General features: G+C 26.4%; 1 protein-coding gene across 5 annotated transcripts in view; it reads left to right on the top strand.

Annotated features, from left to right (window-relative positions):
* Positions 1–18,498, top strand: part of LOC129976053 (plexin-A2-like) — a 575,617-nt gene that overhangs the window by 554,099 nt on the left and 3,020 nt on the right. For all 5 annotated transcript variants that reach the window (XM_056089408.1, XM_056089404.1, XM_056089407.1 and 2 more), the window contains 13 exons: positions 898–957; positions 1,475–1,552; positions 2,039–2,105; positions 3,091–3,237; positions 5,378–5,567; positions 6,341–6,444; positions 6,592–6,688; positions 9,206–9,303; positions 10,219–10,308; positions 12,787–12,956; positions 13,834–14,046; positions 16,371–16,446; positions 17,807–17,881. In XM_056089408.1, the coding sequence (XP_055945383.1) occupies positions 898–957; positions 1,475–1,552; positions 2,039–2,105; positions 3,091–3,237; positions 5,378–5,567; positions 6,341–6,444; positions 6,592–6,688; positions 9,206–9,303; positions 10,219–10,308; positions 12,787–12,956; positions 13,834–14,046; positions 16,371–16,446; positions 17,807–17,881 (1,465 nt within the window). The remainder of the gene's footprint in view (positions 1–897; positions 958–1,474; positions 1,553–2,038; positions 2,106–3,090; positions 3,238–5,377; positions 5,568–6,340; positions 6,445–6,591; positions 6,689–9,205; positions 9,304–10,218; positions 10,309–12,786; positions 12,957–13,833; positions 14,047–16,370; positions 16,447–17,806; positions 17,882–18,498) is intronic.

The raw sequence follows: 18,498 nt of genomic DNA, 5'->3' as shown, positions 1-18,498 counted from the left end.
ACATTTCAAGGCACAGTCACAGAAAACAACCTAAAAAAGTATCAAAATTTTAAGCTAATGTTCATTTTATTGCTGTAAATGTATGTAAATAACATCATAGTAAAATTTAAATTCCTTGGAAACTATTCTGATTGTAATTTCCAACGTAAACTAAAAATGCCAAAAAACAAGTTTTGCAGAAAAAGTAATTAAACGTTTTATTTTGAATAAACACAAATTAAAATTTTTCTAGATATATTTAAAACTCACTATATTTATGTAAGCTTCCTTTGACTGAAATCTTAATATTTTTGCCTTATGGGTGAATTGCTTTTTTTTTATTTCCTGAAAATTTTTGAAACTGTTAATAAATGACATTTATCATTTTTCAATTCACAATCCATTAATGAAAAGTTTTTAACAGTTTCTTGTGACACTTTCAGTTAACACTTTCTTGTAATTTTTGAAGACATCAAAAAGTTCTAAATACTTAGAATTAAAAAAGTAATTCTGCAATGTTTAAATAAGCTAAATAAATTCTAAAAATGTTGCCAGCTGCAAAATTAAATTGTAAAAATTGTAATCAAATATCTTTCTGAACTGAGAATACCATACAGGCTTTGCATGTCTATGGCAAAAAGTGATAACAAGAATACATATTCCAAACCATTAGAGTGATAATTAATTACTAATTAGGGTTGAATAAAGTTTCAGAAACTCTCCAATATAAAAGTGTATATATTTTTCTTTTTTTCATATGTACATGTACTTTGAAATAAATAAATGGGTGCAGAGCTAGACTAGTTTAGAAATATATATTTTCTCTTTGAGATGGATGCTTATGTCTATAAATTATTTTTCTCTGTTTTATAAGTTTATTAAATCACAATTTGGTATCAATACTCTTTTTAATTTTAGGGTAAATGTTGCTTCTTTGATAATGGTTACTCTTCAGGGCAAAATGGAATACTGCACAGAGTAAGTATTTATTTCTGCAATTAAAATTTCATGAATCAAAATGTTTCCTTATTAGCCTTGTGGATTTTGATACCCGACTACTATAGTCTTAATGCACTTTTCTTTAACTTGACTTGTATCCTATTCATGTGGGTGGAATTTGGTAATTGATTTTTCATATATTTCTTATACACTTCTAAAATTTTATACAGTTATTTTTTCCCATTGAAATATAATTATTTCAGAACTTAATTATCATTAAATTAATTTCTTTTAATTAAAATTTAGATTTTATGATAATTTAATTATTACATAATAATAATAAATTACTAGATGACAGTGACATCATCTAGTAATGAATTTGGGACAAATTGATTTCAAGATTCCTTCGAATTTATTATAAGGTGCTATTAGTTAAATATTACAAATAAAGCAATTAAAGTAAAATTCTAATTTTTAATACATTAATAAAAATTTGTTTTTAATAACTATTTTTATTAAATAATTGTTGTATTCATGTTATGATTCTTGCTCATAGCATTCTGAAAACATTATTAGCCGAGCTTATAGAAAAATGTATGGAAGGAAAAAGTCATCCAAAGCTTCTCCTAAGAAGGTATGTGCTGCTATTTCCATAATTTATTTCATTTGATATTATTTATCATCTGATATAATTATAAATAATCTGTCAATTATTATATATTCTATAATTAATTTAATTGTACTAAATATCTATTTTTTCTTCTGTTGTACAACAGAAACCAAATGCTTAAGTTTACTTTACCTTTCCATTTTAAAAAGTTGCATGTAAATAGCCTTAGAAAACCTATATTTCGTCTCCTTTTCTACATAAGACTGCTCTGCATGACATTTTTTGTATACAATAGTAGCTACTTGATTTGCAGAAAAGTATGAATTTCAAACCAATATTTATGCTTAGTGATATTTGCTGTTGCCTGAAGGTTTTTGATTTATATTATGCTTAGCATAAAATCTTAATAATTTTTTAGACAATAATATTCATATTTATAAGATTTACAATTAAATTAGGATTCACATATATAAGATTATAGTAATTAATTATTTAATAATTTTATTTTAGGACTGAATCAGTTGCAGAAAAGATGCTCTCAGCTTGGTTTACATTCCTTCTCTTCAAATTCCTTCGGGTAAAATATTTCCAATTTTTAAAAATTTAATTAAAAATTCATCATTTTTTTATTGTTATTTTATCACATTAACATTAAAAGATTTGGTTATTATTTTTCATGATCCAAATGATAAAGTGTATGTAAGAAATATTATTTTGTATTTTTTTCATGGAAATTTAAACAATGTTTGGCTAAGTTGTTTGGAAATACAAGTTTTACTAGCATCCATTGAAGAAATAAGGAAGAATTTTTAAGTGTGTTTTTATAAAAACACTTATTTAAAAAAAATAATTAAAAAACAAAAAAGTTATAAAATTTACTGATTTGAAAAAGCAAATTTTATATTTTTCAGCTCTTTCTTTATTATGTTGAAATCATTTGGTAGTGTATTAATTGCATGGTCATTAACAAACTTTAGGCGTAACCATGTATCATTGGCAAACATAGTCCATAGATAAATTGGTTATCTTTGGTGATTGTTATTTTTTTTTTGGTTATTAATAATTATTGTAAATAAGACATCTATGGCAATTAATTTGCTTCTATGCTGTTAATGCACAGGTATCATCATCCTGTTGTTTGAGTAAATTATCAGTGGAAACTACAAAATATATATCCAGTGGCGAATCAAAGTTAAAATATGCTCGGAGTTTTTTTTTTTTTTTTTTCCCACCATCATCAGTGGTTTAGTAAATATAGATGACATCCAGGTCATGGCATTATTTTTTTCATAGTATTTTTATTTCAAAAATGATGTGAATGTAATAATGTCTTTTCCTGATGGTGCCTTATTAGGCCGATTCCCAAGATATCTATTCCCCCCACCCCACCTTTGCTTTTAATTTATGACATTAATATTCATTTATAATACTAAATATCATAGTTTCAACATTCCATATATTATTTCATTGCTATTTATCATTTTAGAAATGTCTCATTCATTTAAGTTCTCTTTAATGACATCTATCCTTTTAAAACTGTTTCTCAATCAATATTGTTTTAGGAGTGTGCTGGTGAGCCTCTGTTCATGCTGTACCGAGCCATCAAACAGCAAGTGGACAAGGGGCCAGTGGATGCCGTTACAAGTGAGGCTCGGTACTCTCTGTCCGAAGAGAAGCTCATCCGACAATCCATAGAATATAAGAGCATGGTAACTTTCCTTCCTCTTCTTGAATAACTTTGAAATTTTATGTTTTGGAAGAGTGGATTAAATAGTTTGATCGATTTAATAATTTTTAATAACCTAGTTCATAGGTAAATGCTTATTATTTCTGCAATGCATACTAAATAATCAATTATTAGAATATTTTAATATGATTAAAAATGCTTTTAAACCAATGACTAGAATGATTGAATGTGTCTAAGAAAGGTTTTTGAAATGTTCAGTTATGAATGCTTCTTCAAAAAATATATATATTCAGTAAGTGAGATACGTATAGAAAGAGATTTTCAATTGTTTCAAAAAATTGATTAATTAATATATTTTTGCTACTACATTCAGATATAAAATAGACTTTTGCTGCTTTTAGAAATAGATCTTCATTCTTTATATTAAAAGAAGGGACTCATTTTTCATCATTTTTTAGATACACATCCACAGTGGTTGATGGCTGATTAAGGTATTGGGCTGCAAACATATCAATTAAAAAACGAATTAGGCTAGTAACCAAATAAATAAATTTGTGAAAATTGTTAATTCTATGAAATAATATATATTAAGATAATATTAATTCTCTGTTGAAAATAATTGGCCAGACTCCCTATTTCTTTCATTTTGTTCATTTAGTTATTACTGTATATTTAAGCACCAAATGTTTACTTAAGTAATAAAATTGCATATAAACATGGTTACCACATAGTTATAAGTCATAATAAATAAATGCTTAAATAAAAAATGCAAAATGACTAAAATTTAGCATTAACATACTTTTGAATTTAAAATATGCTGAAATATAACAATAAATTGACCAGTTTATTCAATGGATTCACCTTATATTATATTCAGTCTAAGGATTCAAAATGCTTATGTCTGACCCTGCTAATGCATGTTCTCTCTCTCTCTCTTTGGTAAATTATACATTTCAGTTTAAATCTATTTATTTTATTAGTGAAAACTTCCGGTTTCTATATATTTGACATTTTTTCTTATATTTCAATTTCATTTTGCAATTTATTTTTTTAATTGATATGGGTTACAAATTTAAGATTAAATATTATCTCATGAATTTGTGCAATGCAAAAAATGCAAAATGACTAAAATTTATCATTAACATACTTTTGAATTTAAAATATGCTGAAATATAACAATAAATTGACCAGTTTATTCAATGGATTCACCTTATATTATATTCAGTCTAAGGATTCAAAATGCTTATGTCTGACCCTGCTAATGCATGTTCTCTCTCTCTCTCTTTGGTAAATTATACATTTCAGTTTAAATCTATTTATTTTATTAGTGAAAACTTCCGGTTTCTATATATTTGACATTTTTTCTTATATTTCAATTTCATTTTGCAATTTATTTTTTTAATTGATATGGGTTACAAATTTAAGATTAAATATTATCTCATGAATTTGTACAGTAAATTCATCTTAATCATCTCATCTTTCTGCAGAAAAAAAATAGCAATCTGATTATTATTGTAAATATCTGTAAAGACATTTTTTTCTGTATACATAATATACAGGGTGTTAGCAGTTACAGTGTTCTATAAAAAATAAATTGACTAACTTGTAGATTTTTTTTATAAAATCAGAACTAGTATTAATTTCCCCTTCATTTAATGTATCTCTGAGTGGACACTATTCATTGAACAAAATACATTAAATCATTGCTTTACTTCTTGATGTATTCTCTATAAGATTGGATCATAAATGGTTGTCATTGGCAGTTTTTTGCTTTGAGTCATTATCTCCAGTATCCTTATTTATTATATAATATCTTTCACCCTACTGATGTGCATTATTAACAGTTATTTTTAAGAGTTTATTCAGTTTCCTATCTTTCATCAACGAAATACATCAATTCATTGTGATTTCAAACTTTAACAATTGAATATCTGAATAAATTTGATAAATACATATAATTAATGCTTATTTCGGATTTTTTTTTTTTTTCATTATTAAAAGACATTGTGGGCATTCTACTTTTTTCTTGAAAATTTAATCAAGATTAGTATTAATTTGCTAATTTATTGTGTGAAAGAAATGTTAAATGTTGATTTTTAATAGAATAAAAATTATATCTGGATGTTTCTGAAATCCATTTAACATATCATTGCCTCTTTCAGACTGTCTATGTTTCTATGTCCTCCCAAACTGTCTATGTTCAAGGCTTGGAGCCCCATGGGGAGAACATTGAGACTGCCGTCAAAGTTTTGGATTGTGACACTATCTCTCAGGTGAAAGAAAAGGCTCTTGATGCTATCTACAGAAATACACAGTTCTCTCAGAGGCCCAGTAAAGATGGACTTGATTTAGGTAAAGAAAAAAAAAAAGAGAGGAAAAAAAAACTTGTTTCATACAAACATGCTACATCTAAAGGACATAGTTGTATTAATATAATTTCTGGTAAAAATTAACAATTATTTCTATGAAAATTATTTTTACAGGGAATGGGTTTTCTTTTCTAATTAGCACCAATACTGTAAAAAATATATTTTAAATATTTTTTCTGAAATTTAATGCAACACACTTGTAAAATGGTTTCAGAATTTTACAAATAATTGTAAAATTATTTTTAAAACTATACTTTAAAAAAATGTCTTTTTTTCTTTCTTTTTTTTTTTTAATTTATTTAAAGAAATTTATACTTACTTTTCTCTTTCAACAAATCTGATAAATTTAAATGTGTCGATTTTTTTTAAAAATTTAAACATTAATATATTTAAACTATGTAGAATTTTCAGATATGGTGAATATAAGTGATTTTACAGCCTTGAAATATTGTAATAGGCATTCATAATTACGTTTTGTGATTTTTTATAAATGTACTAGAAGGTAATAGTGTTTTGTAAATGGAATGAGGTCTAACCATTTCATTTTTAACTCTATTGATGATTTATATTCACTTCAATCTAAAACATTAAGCATTAATTGAATAAGTTACAATTTACTGTTCAGATGTATATTTTTTTATGTTTATTTACTTGCATTACTTTGTTTTAAAAATAAAGTATGGATATACTTTCATAATGTTCATTTATTGTCTTTGTTTAGTATATTATGATTTTTATAATTGATGATATTTCTAGAATGGAGAGCTGGCAACTCTGGACGCTTGACTTTGTCAGATGAAGATTCCACTACAAAACCTGAAGGAGAGTGGAAACGACTCAACACTTTAGCTCATTATGGGGTAAGATAGTTAATTTTTTAAATATCAGTAATTTTTTAACATTGTGTATTGAGTACATTTTCCATACGTTAAAAGTTTGTTTGCAATTAGAAACTTAAGATTATTTTGTTACTGATGTGAAAGATAATTTTATTCATTGAATTTTAGGTTCCTGATGGTGCATTATTAACCCTGGTGCCAAAGCAATCATCAATGTATAATTTGACGATAATGACAGATAAATTGGAAAAGTCTCATAAATATGGTGAGTGAATTATATTTTGGCATTATTTAATGTAAAAGGAATTTAAAAACCTGACATGGAAGCTTTTCTTCGACACAAAAAATAAGTTGATAATAAAAAAAATTAATGAAGTTGAAGTTGAAAATTTAAAAAATCTCTCTCTTAAATATAAAATACTTTTGAATTATATATTGGCAATTATTAAATTGACAAATATTTTTATGAATTATTTTATATAGTATAGATAAAAAATATTTAGTGTTTTATTGCTTTTATAGCATTGATAATTAAGAGTATAAAGTACTGTGTTTTCTAATAATATTGTAAAATCCAACTGGTTTCATTTGCAATACAATGTAATAAAATATAATACTTTCACTTAGGTATAGTTAAGCAATTAGGGAAAACTGTTATTTAATACATTTTAAATTCAGTATTTGAAACTAAAAAAGATGGAGCAGTTTGTCATGAAAAACTGAACCTAAATTAAACTGTTGCTAAAAACTGCTTACTTTGAAATAATTAATACATTAAAGGATAAAAATAGTGTGGAGTTTCCAGAGTGGCCAGCCTTTCGGGAATTGTCAGGGAATTCTGGGTGACTGGGAAAAATTTTTAGTTTAGGAAAGTTTAGTATAAAACTGAAATTTTTTTATAAAACAGTAATTTTTATCGAACATGGTAATTCGTTGGTATTTTTTCATAAGTAGAATGAGATGTCGTTGGCACATAATGAAAATCAGACTTTTACTCATAGTCTAAAACAAACTATGGAAGAGAAAGATTAACCATCATACTAATTCATTGCATATACATGTAAATATATTTTTTCTCTAGAAGTTTTTATTTGCTTTTTTTTTAGCAAATAAAAACTTCTTAGCATAATTAGCAAAAATGGTTTTGCATACTCTGGGAAAAGACAGCCTAACTAAAGCCCAGCTCCTGTTACTGTTATAATTTGCACATTTATTTAAAAAGATATATATGGAGCTGTCCCACCCACCCTTTTCTTAATCCGAACATCAAACTGATCATACCACATGTTACAAGAAAGAAAGTGTGAATTTTGGGTATTGATATTCAAAACTGATTATAAAATATTGATCCATTATTATAATTCCAAAACAATTCATTTTAATTAAATAAGTATTTTACAATATTTTTTTTTTTTTTTTTTTTTGCTCTTCGCAGAGATATTTTTGTTAAATTATGAAGTATCGGATGTTATTGCTATTATTTCCGTCAAGCATTCTTTTGTTTATTTTTAAACATTATGAACATGGATTACTAAATTCTTCATATGAATGGATGCCATGAACGACATAAAAAAAGCTTCTTTTCACTTTTTTTTTTTTTTTTAATTTTGTGTTTGTTTAAAATTTCCCAAACATTCAATAAAAGTTCTGTAATTTTAAAATAGTATTAAACGTCAAATTAAAATTAATTAATTTGTTAAATTAGAATTCATTTGTTTGATACTTCATTATAGGTACACATGCCTTTTATAATTTTCTCAAAAAAAATTTTTTTTAAGGGAACAGCATCATTTTTTTTAATGCCGTTTGTATGAAACTCTTTGCCATAAAAATTTGAGAAATTCATCTATGAAATTCCGTATCTTTTATTTTATTTATTTATCTTTATTATCAAATTTTTACCTCTAAAACGTTTTACTTTTATGTAATAAAGAAAAAAATTGATAAAAATTAAAGTTCCATTTTTTTCTCTATTTTATGGGTTAAGCATCGAGCCAGCGGACAAGTAATTTTTTTTTAAATTATAGTTGGTGAGCTGAAAGTAAATGCAATTTTGATTTCATTGAATTTTCCTTATTTTGATGCAAAGATTTCATTTTGCGTCTGTAAATGAATTTTTTTTTTTTTTTTCTGTTAGTTCTGTTCTGTTAGTTAGTAAATTTCTGATTGGCATGTTGGTAAACATTATGGATAGGGAGATCCAACTTGAAGGAACCAAATCATTTCATTCTTAAGCACTCTGCCAATGTGCATATATTTTTGTATTGCTTTTTTTTTTTTTTTTTTGTAAATTTGACAAACAGTTCTGAGATATGACTGGTTGACTAAATGTCAGTCTAGATGGGCATATATCTTATAGTATGGTTAATATATTTGCAAAAAGGGAAAGGTTTTACATAATTAAAGCTTATCTCAAATTCAGTAAGTGGAAATAATGTTTTTTTTTTTTTTTTTTTTTGAAAATTAACTTTTATTTTACATTGATTTTAGTTGAATAGAACAATTTTTCAAATAAATTTAAGAACTTATGGTCTAATATTTAAAGAGTATAAAATAAAGCGACATCATTCTAAAGATATTAGAAACATCCAAAAATGTCAGGGAAATTCAAACAGCAAATATGCTGGCTATCCTGGTTTCACAAAATTTTAAAGTAATATCAAATTTTAAATTTTTTTTCTTTTTATCGATTTTTTTTATGATTTTTTCATCAGTTTTTATGAGAAAATTAATTTATAATTTTTAGCCAATGCTAATTTATGTGACAAATTTTTTCTTTCAGAAACTTTGAACTTCTCTTTGAAAACTAGTCCTCCTCTTAGTCGAGCTACTTCTCCAATGAATCATGATCCAGAAGGTGGTTACAAGTATTGGCATTTAGTAAGTAACCTAATGGAACGTTTTACCAGTTCCTAATATGTCAAAGTATTCTTTTAATGTTAGATTATATAGGATTGTGCCTAATCTTGAATATATTTTTATAACTAAAATGAAGATTTTTTTACTAAACTAAAATTCTTCTCATGTTTATAACTGTAATTTTTACTCCTCATATATAAAAGTAAATTATAATCAAATAATGTCATGCTGAACTTCATTTATAAATGGTTGCTATTATACAATAAAGGGATCAACAACTTGATTGAATTAAAATATGCTGTATTAAGATAATACATAAATTTTTACAAGTAATGCTCCTTTTTATTTAATACATATTGATTTATTTTGTGTTTAATGATCGAAATCTAACATTTTAGATCGTTCTTTTAAGACAACATCTATAATAAGTGACATAATTATAAGACAGAAGAACTAGCCTATAGAAGAAAAAAATTAATAATAATTTATGTATAATGACATAATGATAAAATTAAAGCTTTGAAATAAAGCATTCTAAATTATTTGCAAAACATTAAAAGTTGTGTCAAATAAAATATAAATAACTATTGATTTAATTTCTCATCCTTCTAAATAAGATTTTATAAACCAACTAACAGTATTTTAAAGGGTGATTAAGTTTCTTTGGGGAATAAACTACTTTTATAAACAGTCATAATGGTGGGTTAAATTTTTCCAATAATCCTGCATTTAAAATTTGTCAGTGGTTCTATATTATTTAGATATGTTATTATCAAATCAGTATTGTTTATTTTTAAATATTGTTTATATATATATTATTTCATGGAAAGCTTGATAAGTGTATGCTGCAGCACATTTTATATATATATGCAGATATATTGTATTTAAGTTTTTCTATTTTTAATATCTTTACTTTTTGTCATTTTTTTCCCCTAGGTGAGGCATCATGATGCTGAACAAAAGGAAGGTGAAAGAGGGAATAAAATGGTCTCTGAGATTTATCTCACTCGCCTATTAGCTACAAAAGTATGTTCATTCAGTAATTTCTTTCTTCTTTTTGTTTTCACAAAAGTTCATAACTCTTTTAACTTATTCAAAATTACAGTCTTTTTAGCATAAATGTCAGAATAAGTTCTAAAATAAGTTAAATATGCCAGTTATTAATTTTTGGAATATGGCTGAACCAAACCACATGAAAATCTCAAAAAATACAAATTCTAGCATAGAAATAAGAATAGTTTGGAAAGTTCATGGAAGAAAAATATGTGACCTTCTTTTGATCGTTTATGATATTTACTAATTTTGCTGTCATACACAAACAGCAAATTTTCTACAGTATTGTCATAGTATTTTTGCATTGTGCAATATTATAGGTACTGAGCAATATTGTAAAATTATTATGTAGAATTTTTTTAAAAGGTAATAAGGTAGTAATGCTTTTAGCCATCCTGTATGTACTAATGCAGTAAAATTATCAGGGTTGCCTTGCCACTGGAAGAACCTGAAAAACTGGGAATTTAAAAAACCGGGAAAATATAGGAAATATTAAGTTTTGTAGTTATTTTTTCTCATCTAGAAAATGCCTATAGCTAACAATTGCAAGAATAAAAGATCGTAGTCGCAGCTTTGAAATACGAAAAAATACCATTTGCAATAGTGGAGTCCCTGAAACTTGTGCCTTTACTACTTGCTCCTGTTTCGATTTGCTAGACAGTTGTTCTTCTTTTATGAGGTTCCTGAATTGCAGTGGCCTGGTGGTGAGTTATCAGCTTCGGAAACGGAGAGTTTCAGACTCGAGACCCAATTCTACGAAGACTACGAGGTCCGTCCCAAGACGGAATTGTATTCCGTCCCAAAACAGCCCTAGTGTTGCTTTAAAATGGGACGTTGATATAACTAAATTTATAAATTTATTCCCGAATTGCAGCTAATGAGCATGTGTAAGGCTTCTGTAACTTCGTGAAAGAACAGAATACAATTCTCAGGCCAGAACATTCAATCTGCAGAAGCAATGTAGTGATGTAATATACTATACTTGAGTATATTATTTGAGGAACTGTCAGCTTATTCAAAGTGTATTAGAGATTTTTTTAAAAAGACAATGAGCTATTCAAAATCTGTATTTAATATGAATTGGATGGATAAAATAAAAATCATCCCTGATTTTACTGTATGAGTTTGAGTAGTTCTTCAAAATCCATTTGTTGTGTTCTACTAACAAGGTAATAAGCCCAAGTAATATGGAAAAACAGGCACTTACTAGTGATACTAAAAGAGAAAAACATGCAAGACACCCTGGCAATTCTAAAGAGTCATCATCGATGAACTTTTAGTATCTAAAAGGAATACAGGAAAGCTGACATATCAAATCCGAGAACGTCAAATGTAATGACGATTTCGAACTTTTTAGTTAAAGAACAATAATTTAAAGTTGAATTTTTATGGGCATTTAAAGTTATTGCATCACATTTGTCCTTTATTGCATCGAAATGTCCTTTAGAATATCGAAAATATTTTCACCTATGTTCACTGGATGTGAAATAGCTAAAAAATGTACATTAGGCCATACAGAAATGTTGTATCTTCTTTGTTATGGATTAACTCGATGAAACTGAAGACTGAAAAATCTTCAGAAGTTGCATAAATTGATGCCCAAATACATAAATTGGACATCTTGGGTAATCTTGCTTTGTAATGTTTTTTTGTTAAGTAATCATTAATATCATGCTCACAAAAAAAAATTTTGTATTTTATTTCACCCAAGTTCTTAATTTTGTGTGACTTACAATTAAAGAGCATGAGAGTAGTATAACCCCTTAATATAAAAATTGTCTTTTTTTTTTCTTTGTATGTAAATATAAACTTTCTTTTAATTTGCTATTATTTTGAATAATATTAAAATTTTGCTTTCTTTCCTAGCTTTTCTACTTCTTAAAACCATATTTCATTCTAACTAGCACATGAGTGCTATTCATGCATTTCCTTGCATCTTGATTATATACATATATGTACAGGAAAAATGCAGGGATTTTTTTTTTCCAGTTTTGTGTGACAACTCTGAATTATGTAATAAAATTTCCTATAGGATTATTAATATTTTGCATAGATAACTGAATTTTAGATTTCTATTTGTGTTGTTTTTTTAAAGTATGATTTTGTAGAATTTATTTAGTGTATGTTTTAAATGGAATTAATTTGAGATAACATTTTAATGTCTTGTAGGGCAAATTATAATTTCGGACATTGTAGCTTCTATATAACTGTAAGGGAATGGTTATTGTATTAGAATATTTATATATTCAACAGTCAAGATAAAATCTTCTCTTATCTATATATCTCATAATGAATTTTAATTTGCTTTTAAAATCGAATGTCTTTTATGGTGGTTTCTCTTTCAGCTGTAAAATTTATTTTTATTCTCCATTCAATGATTTGTTACTTTATGCTTAACTGTGTGCCTACTGAAAGAAAAAAAAATGAATTTTTGTTATTTTTTCTCTGCAGGGAACTTTACAGAAGTTTGTGGATGATTTATTTGAAACCATCTTCTCCACAGCTCATCGAGGCAGTGCCTTGCCATTAGCTATTAAGTATATGTTTGACTTTTTAGATGATCAAGCTCTTCAACATGGAATCACAGATCCTGAAGTAGTACACACTTGGAAGTCAAATAGGTAGACAATTTTTCTTACACAAATATTTAATTTTGAAATACATTTTTTTTTTTATGTCTGCTAACTTAAATCCTTTGGGTATTTATTTTTCACCCTCTCATTAGATGGTACATTTTGTAATAAGGATTTATTGTTATATTGATTCATCCGAGAGTGACTGATACCTAAAATGAACTTGAACGTTACTTTTTTATCTTATAAAATTAATCTGTTGCCTTTTTGTGAACAAAATTTTTATATTATCAATGAAAGGAAAACATCAATTTCATTTTTTAATGTATCCAAGAAAATCTTCATGTGTACAAAAAGATATTGGCTCCATTTATTGAATATTTTATCTTGTGCCAAAAGCCAAGCCCGTTTCATATTTTTAGTATGAGTATGTAGACATTAACATAAATGAACTTTATAAAAATGCGTAAATGTTAATTTTTTCATAAATTAAAATATTAAATTTGGATTCTATTTTAATATGAACATATCTGTATACTTAATCAAATATCATTGGTTTCTTCTTCACATCTTATGGCATAATTAATATTTTTATGAGATATTTTATAATATTGTAACATTATTAGGACATATTTAGTACCAAGATAATTTATGATATGAATAAATACATTCAATTGTGACAATTTAAATTAAATTAGTAAGTTATAATTTGGGTTAGAATTAAAGAACCTTTGTTCCTGGCAGAAGATATTTATCTTAACTTTTCGAGGCCTCCATAATAGCTGATAACTTACTTGGAAAAAATTTTATATACTTTCAAGTGTCACAATTTAATAACTGAAAATTATAACCTTAACAAAACATTTTATTTTTCAAATCTTGCTTTCATGTGAATACTGAATATTTTAAAAATTTATTCTCATAGCCTTCCCCTCCGATTCTGGGTGAATCTGATCAAGAATCCTAATTTTGTGTTTGACATCCACAAATCCAACATAGTGGATTCGTGCTTGTCAGTGGTAGCCCAGACCTTCATGGACGCTTGCTCCACATCCGACCACAGGCTTGGAAAAGACTCTCCCAGCAGTAAGCTCCTGTATGCTAAAGACATTCCAGTTTACAAGGACTGGGTAGAAAGGTATGTTTTAATTTTCAATCATATGAATTTCTGCATGCAAATTGGCTGTATATACCATTTTCCTTTTTAATAATTTATTACTTGTTTATGGCAACCAACTGATTTGTTTAGATTAATATTGCTAAAATAGTCAATTACATATTTTATATAATTTGCTTTTAATAGCTTCCTCAAGAAATTATTTATAAACGCCTAGTTTCTTATGTTATACACTTTTAAAAAAATTTACATAATTCTGTTCATTATACTATCGATCCCTCTGATTTTCTGTCTTCTCATTAAAACTGGAACATTAATTTAATACATAAGTGATTAAATTTCAATTCAAACAAACTTTCTTGTTAAAATTTTTTATGCTTATAATAATAAAAGAGGCTATTAAAATTGCACCTTAAACAAAAATCTTTTCATCATTGAAAATATCTTGCATTTTCATAGTTTCATCGTAAAAAATGGATGAAAATTTAAGTCTAAAGTATGTGTAGTATAACTGTGAAAACGATTTAATTCCTTTACAATAGTGAAGTATACTGTAGAAAATATGCTTAAAAATATATTTAAAAATTAATTGAATTAAGAATAGAAAAACATTCCCATATTTTCAATTAAATTGGTATTATTAAAAAGGCATTTTTTAATTTTAGGTTAGTGTAAAACTCATTTTTATGCTGTAATATTTTGTGCAATTATTTTGAAAAGAGGTTTAAATTTTGCCTGATTTTTAATTAATTGAAATTTCAACAAAAAATTGCTTTGATGTGTACATTTCTATCCTCCAAGATACATTTGTCCCAAATTTAGTAGTTTTAACGGTCTGGTGTGTTGAGTGCCACATATATTCTCCTTAGTTAGTAGTAATGATAAAAAAGCATTCATAATTCATGTTTAGCATTTAGGAAAACTATAGTTGAAATATTTATAATGAATACTACAAAAAAAGTTATATCATAATAGTGCATCAGTTCAAATTAATTTAAACTTTTATGAATCATCAGGTGCACCATAGTTGATGTGGCACACTTTCAGATATTATTATATTTTTCATAACAATAACAGTCAAGGCAAATAACTATACTTATTTTTTAATTTTCAATATATGACCACTTATTACGTATTAAATGCAACACATTAATGGAAATTTGGAATTCATTTCGTATTTTCAAGGATGAGAAAGAAAACCTGTTGTTTGGAACACCTGTATGTGATAATATTCATGCTTAATTTTTATATTATTTTTAAAAATTTATTCTTTTATAGTAAAAGTAACAAATGTACAAAAAAAAATGTGTTTAATACCATTATATTGCATCTATGTACTTGCTAAAATATATTGTTTTAAAATAAAAATATTTCAAAAAATTATTAAAATTAGAAAAAATATTATACGGAAGTAAATTTGATTCAAGTCATATAAAAATTATTTTTGTGTTGTAATATATAGTGAAGTTAGTCTGGGAAAGCTTTCAATATTACTTTTAATTTTTATTCAGAAGTCTAATTAAAATAGTAAAAGTCCTTTCTTAGCACTTACTACTCAAAGAGTCATTACATAATTAATTTAGTAGCTCTAAATCCATTGATCAATTTTATAAAGAGTTTTGAATGATTTTTGCTTCATACGTTGCATGATGCAATTTAGTCCTGCTTTTAAGCATTATTCAGTTTTAAAGGATTTGATGGCATGTTCAATATAACTTCAACAACACATGAAATGATTCCATTAGAAACTTGGTAATAATTATTTACATAATAATATGAAAATTTTTATTGCATTCATCATAGTCCTTTAATTGTGTCCTCGCCAAACCCTAAAAGAAATTTTAGAATATTTTGTATTTATATCATAAAAAAAATCGATTATTTTTTGTTCTTTATGGATTTATTGAGTAATTATGTTTTTATTATTTTATGCAAAGTGATTACATTGTTGATATTTATTATGCATACTTACAATCCATCATTTGGCAGTATGTTCAAAGCTATTTTATTCAATGTATGAAGCCCAAAGGTGTTTGAAAATTTACTCTACTGGTTATATTTTTATTTTAAACCAAAAAAAAAATTATTGAACTAAAATAAAATCTAATGAGAATTTCTAACTGTGATTACATTACACTGTTTTTAGTTATGAATAATATTAATATTAATAACTATGTGAATTTTTAAAAAATAACATGAATTTAAATATTTATTCAGAACGTAGAATTATAACTTAGAATAGTCCTCTGAATTTTAGCAATAGCTTTCTGATATTTCACTATTATTTTGCTATCTGATACCTACTTTTCAGAACTTTCACTAACAATAAAATTTCCCGTTTTTAGGTATTATAGAGATATTAAAAATATGGCAGCCATTAGTGATCAAGATATGAATGCTATGTTGGCAGAAGAATCTAGGGTAAGAAAACTTTTTACGCTTCTTAAATAAATATTGAAGAATATGGTATTTTCTTATAATCAAAACTCTTAATTTCAGAATAACAATATGTGGATAGCTTTCAGATAAGCTGCTAAGTTTTATTTTATATAAAATATGGTGAGCAATAATATTTGATTCATGGAGTATTATATTATTCTCATAAACCTTCACTTAAGATTTTAATGAGGGATTTTGATTTTCATTTTATAAAAGATGGGAAGATGAGTTTTAGGCTGCATCAGGGTTTATTATTGTCAAATTTTCTTAGGCTACCAGCTAATAATTCTACTATTCGTGCTTAATCGTAACCTTGATTTTGATATTAATGATTCAATATAAAGTTCAATTTCTCTTTTTATCTTATTGCAGATTCTAATGAATGCAGCTTTCTTAGATTGTTAGGATTTTTTTTTGCGACGTAATTATGTTTTAAATTTCTAAGATTAAAAATTTTTTTGAATCAAGACGACTGCACAAGTAACTCTTCCAAAATTTTAACTAAACAACAAACTACATTCACTGCATCATTTTCACAGGTAATTTCAAAGTGAAAATGGCTTTTTGAATTCAAAATGTGCTGAAAGTTTTCCCAGTTGGTCAAGAATGGGCTCTGATGAAACATAAGTGTGACATTCTGGCTTTAAGAGTGGAAATATTATTTCCTTCCTGTCGTAGTTGTTTTCATGTTGCTTAGCCCCATTATCTTCTGAACAATTTACATATTTCAGTTTGCCTTCAACTGTCAGCGGATAATATTCAGCTGAATGGGGCTTTGATGTCTTAAATTTGTGCAAAAGCAGTAATTGTAAACAGAACTTCAGTATGTATAAAATTTTGTCAGAATTTTGTATTCTGATCTGCTGAAGCAAATGGATGCTTGATGACAATGATGTCATACAGTTCTTTGTTAACTTAGAAATGCTGTGCACCACCATGTTTGGGGCTGGTTTTTCTGAGATTAATAGCTTGATAACTGGTTGAGAATTTTTATTCCATGATTTTTAGAGACTGGACATGTATGACTTGACAACCTGGGATGCTTTATTGGTAGCTCTGAGACAGGATTTCCACTTACCTTACTAGTTGCATTATTAATAATTCATTTGTTTTTGTCACATCTTCTTGTGGAATTATCCTACTACAGCAGTACTGAAAAGGATAGTCAAAATACAAAAAAATTTTCATTGTCGAACAATAGTTTTGTAGTTTTAAGCTAATATTTAATTGCTGTTTTATGTTAAAAAAATTTTTTAATGCTTTATGAGGAATAATTTTTTTATTAACTTGAGAAACTATGATAAGCTTCAGTTTCTGAAGAAAGATACTTATTATTTTTCAGTTGCATGCTCATGAATTCAACACAAATGTAGCGTTGTATGACCTCTATGCTTATGCAGTGAAGTACAATGATCAGGTAAGTGTCATGTTTTCAATCTGATATTTAAGTTTTTTAGTATAGGTAATAATCCAATAAAAAATGGCAAATTGGGTCATTTAGATTCTTATTTGTAAGCTTTTTTTAATGGAATAAGGTTTATGGTTAAAAACGCAATGTTAATTTTATGAGAAGAAAAACAATGTTCGACTATTTAAATGTGAAGGATCAGAATGAAATTTTCTTTTGCACTGTGTATAGAAGTTCAAACAAACTCGGATTAATAAAAAAAAAAAAAAAACTGTATTCTTCTAGATACAAAATAAATGCAGCAGCAGTTTTGTGAAAAAATATTTCTTAATAATGATGAATATAATCATTCTGCTTTTAAACCAGCTAACTGTTGTTTATCTTATCTTGCCATATTAATCTGATGTCAGATTTTTGCTTAAGATTTAAAATGCTCCACTGTGCTGGTGATCATTAAATCCATTAAGGTCAAACACCCTCCTACTGCTATTAAATAAACATTATGGTTCTAGATATAGGTATATGGAAAAGAATTCAGGTGGTCCTCTAACTTGTGTGGTATAGAATTTTAAAGAGAAAAACCAACTGAAGCGTCAATTTTATCAACTGACCATGGACCAATAATG

Source organism: Argiope bruennichi, chromosome 7, assembly GCF_947563725.1.
Source record: "Argiope bruennichi chromosome 7, qqArgBrue1.1, whole genome shotgun sequence".
NCBI lineage: Eukaryota > Metazoa > Arthropoda > Arachnida > Araneae > Araneidae > Argiope > Argiope bruennichi.
This window is presented reverse-complemented; position numbering and strand designations above follow the sequence as displayed.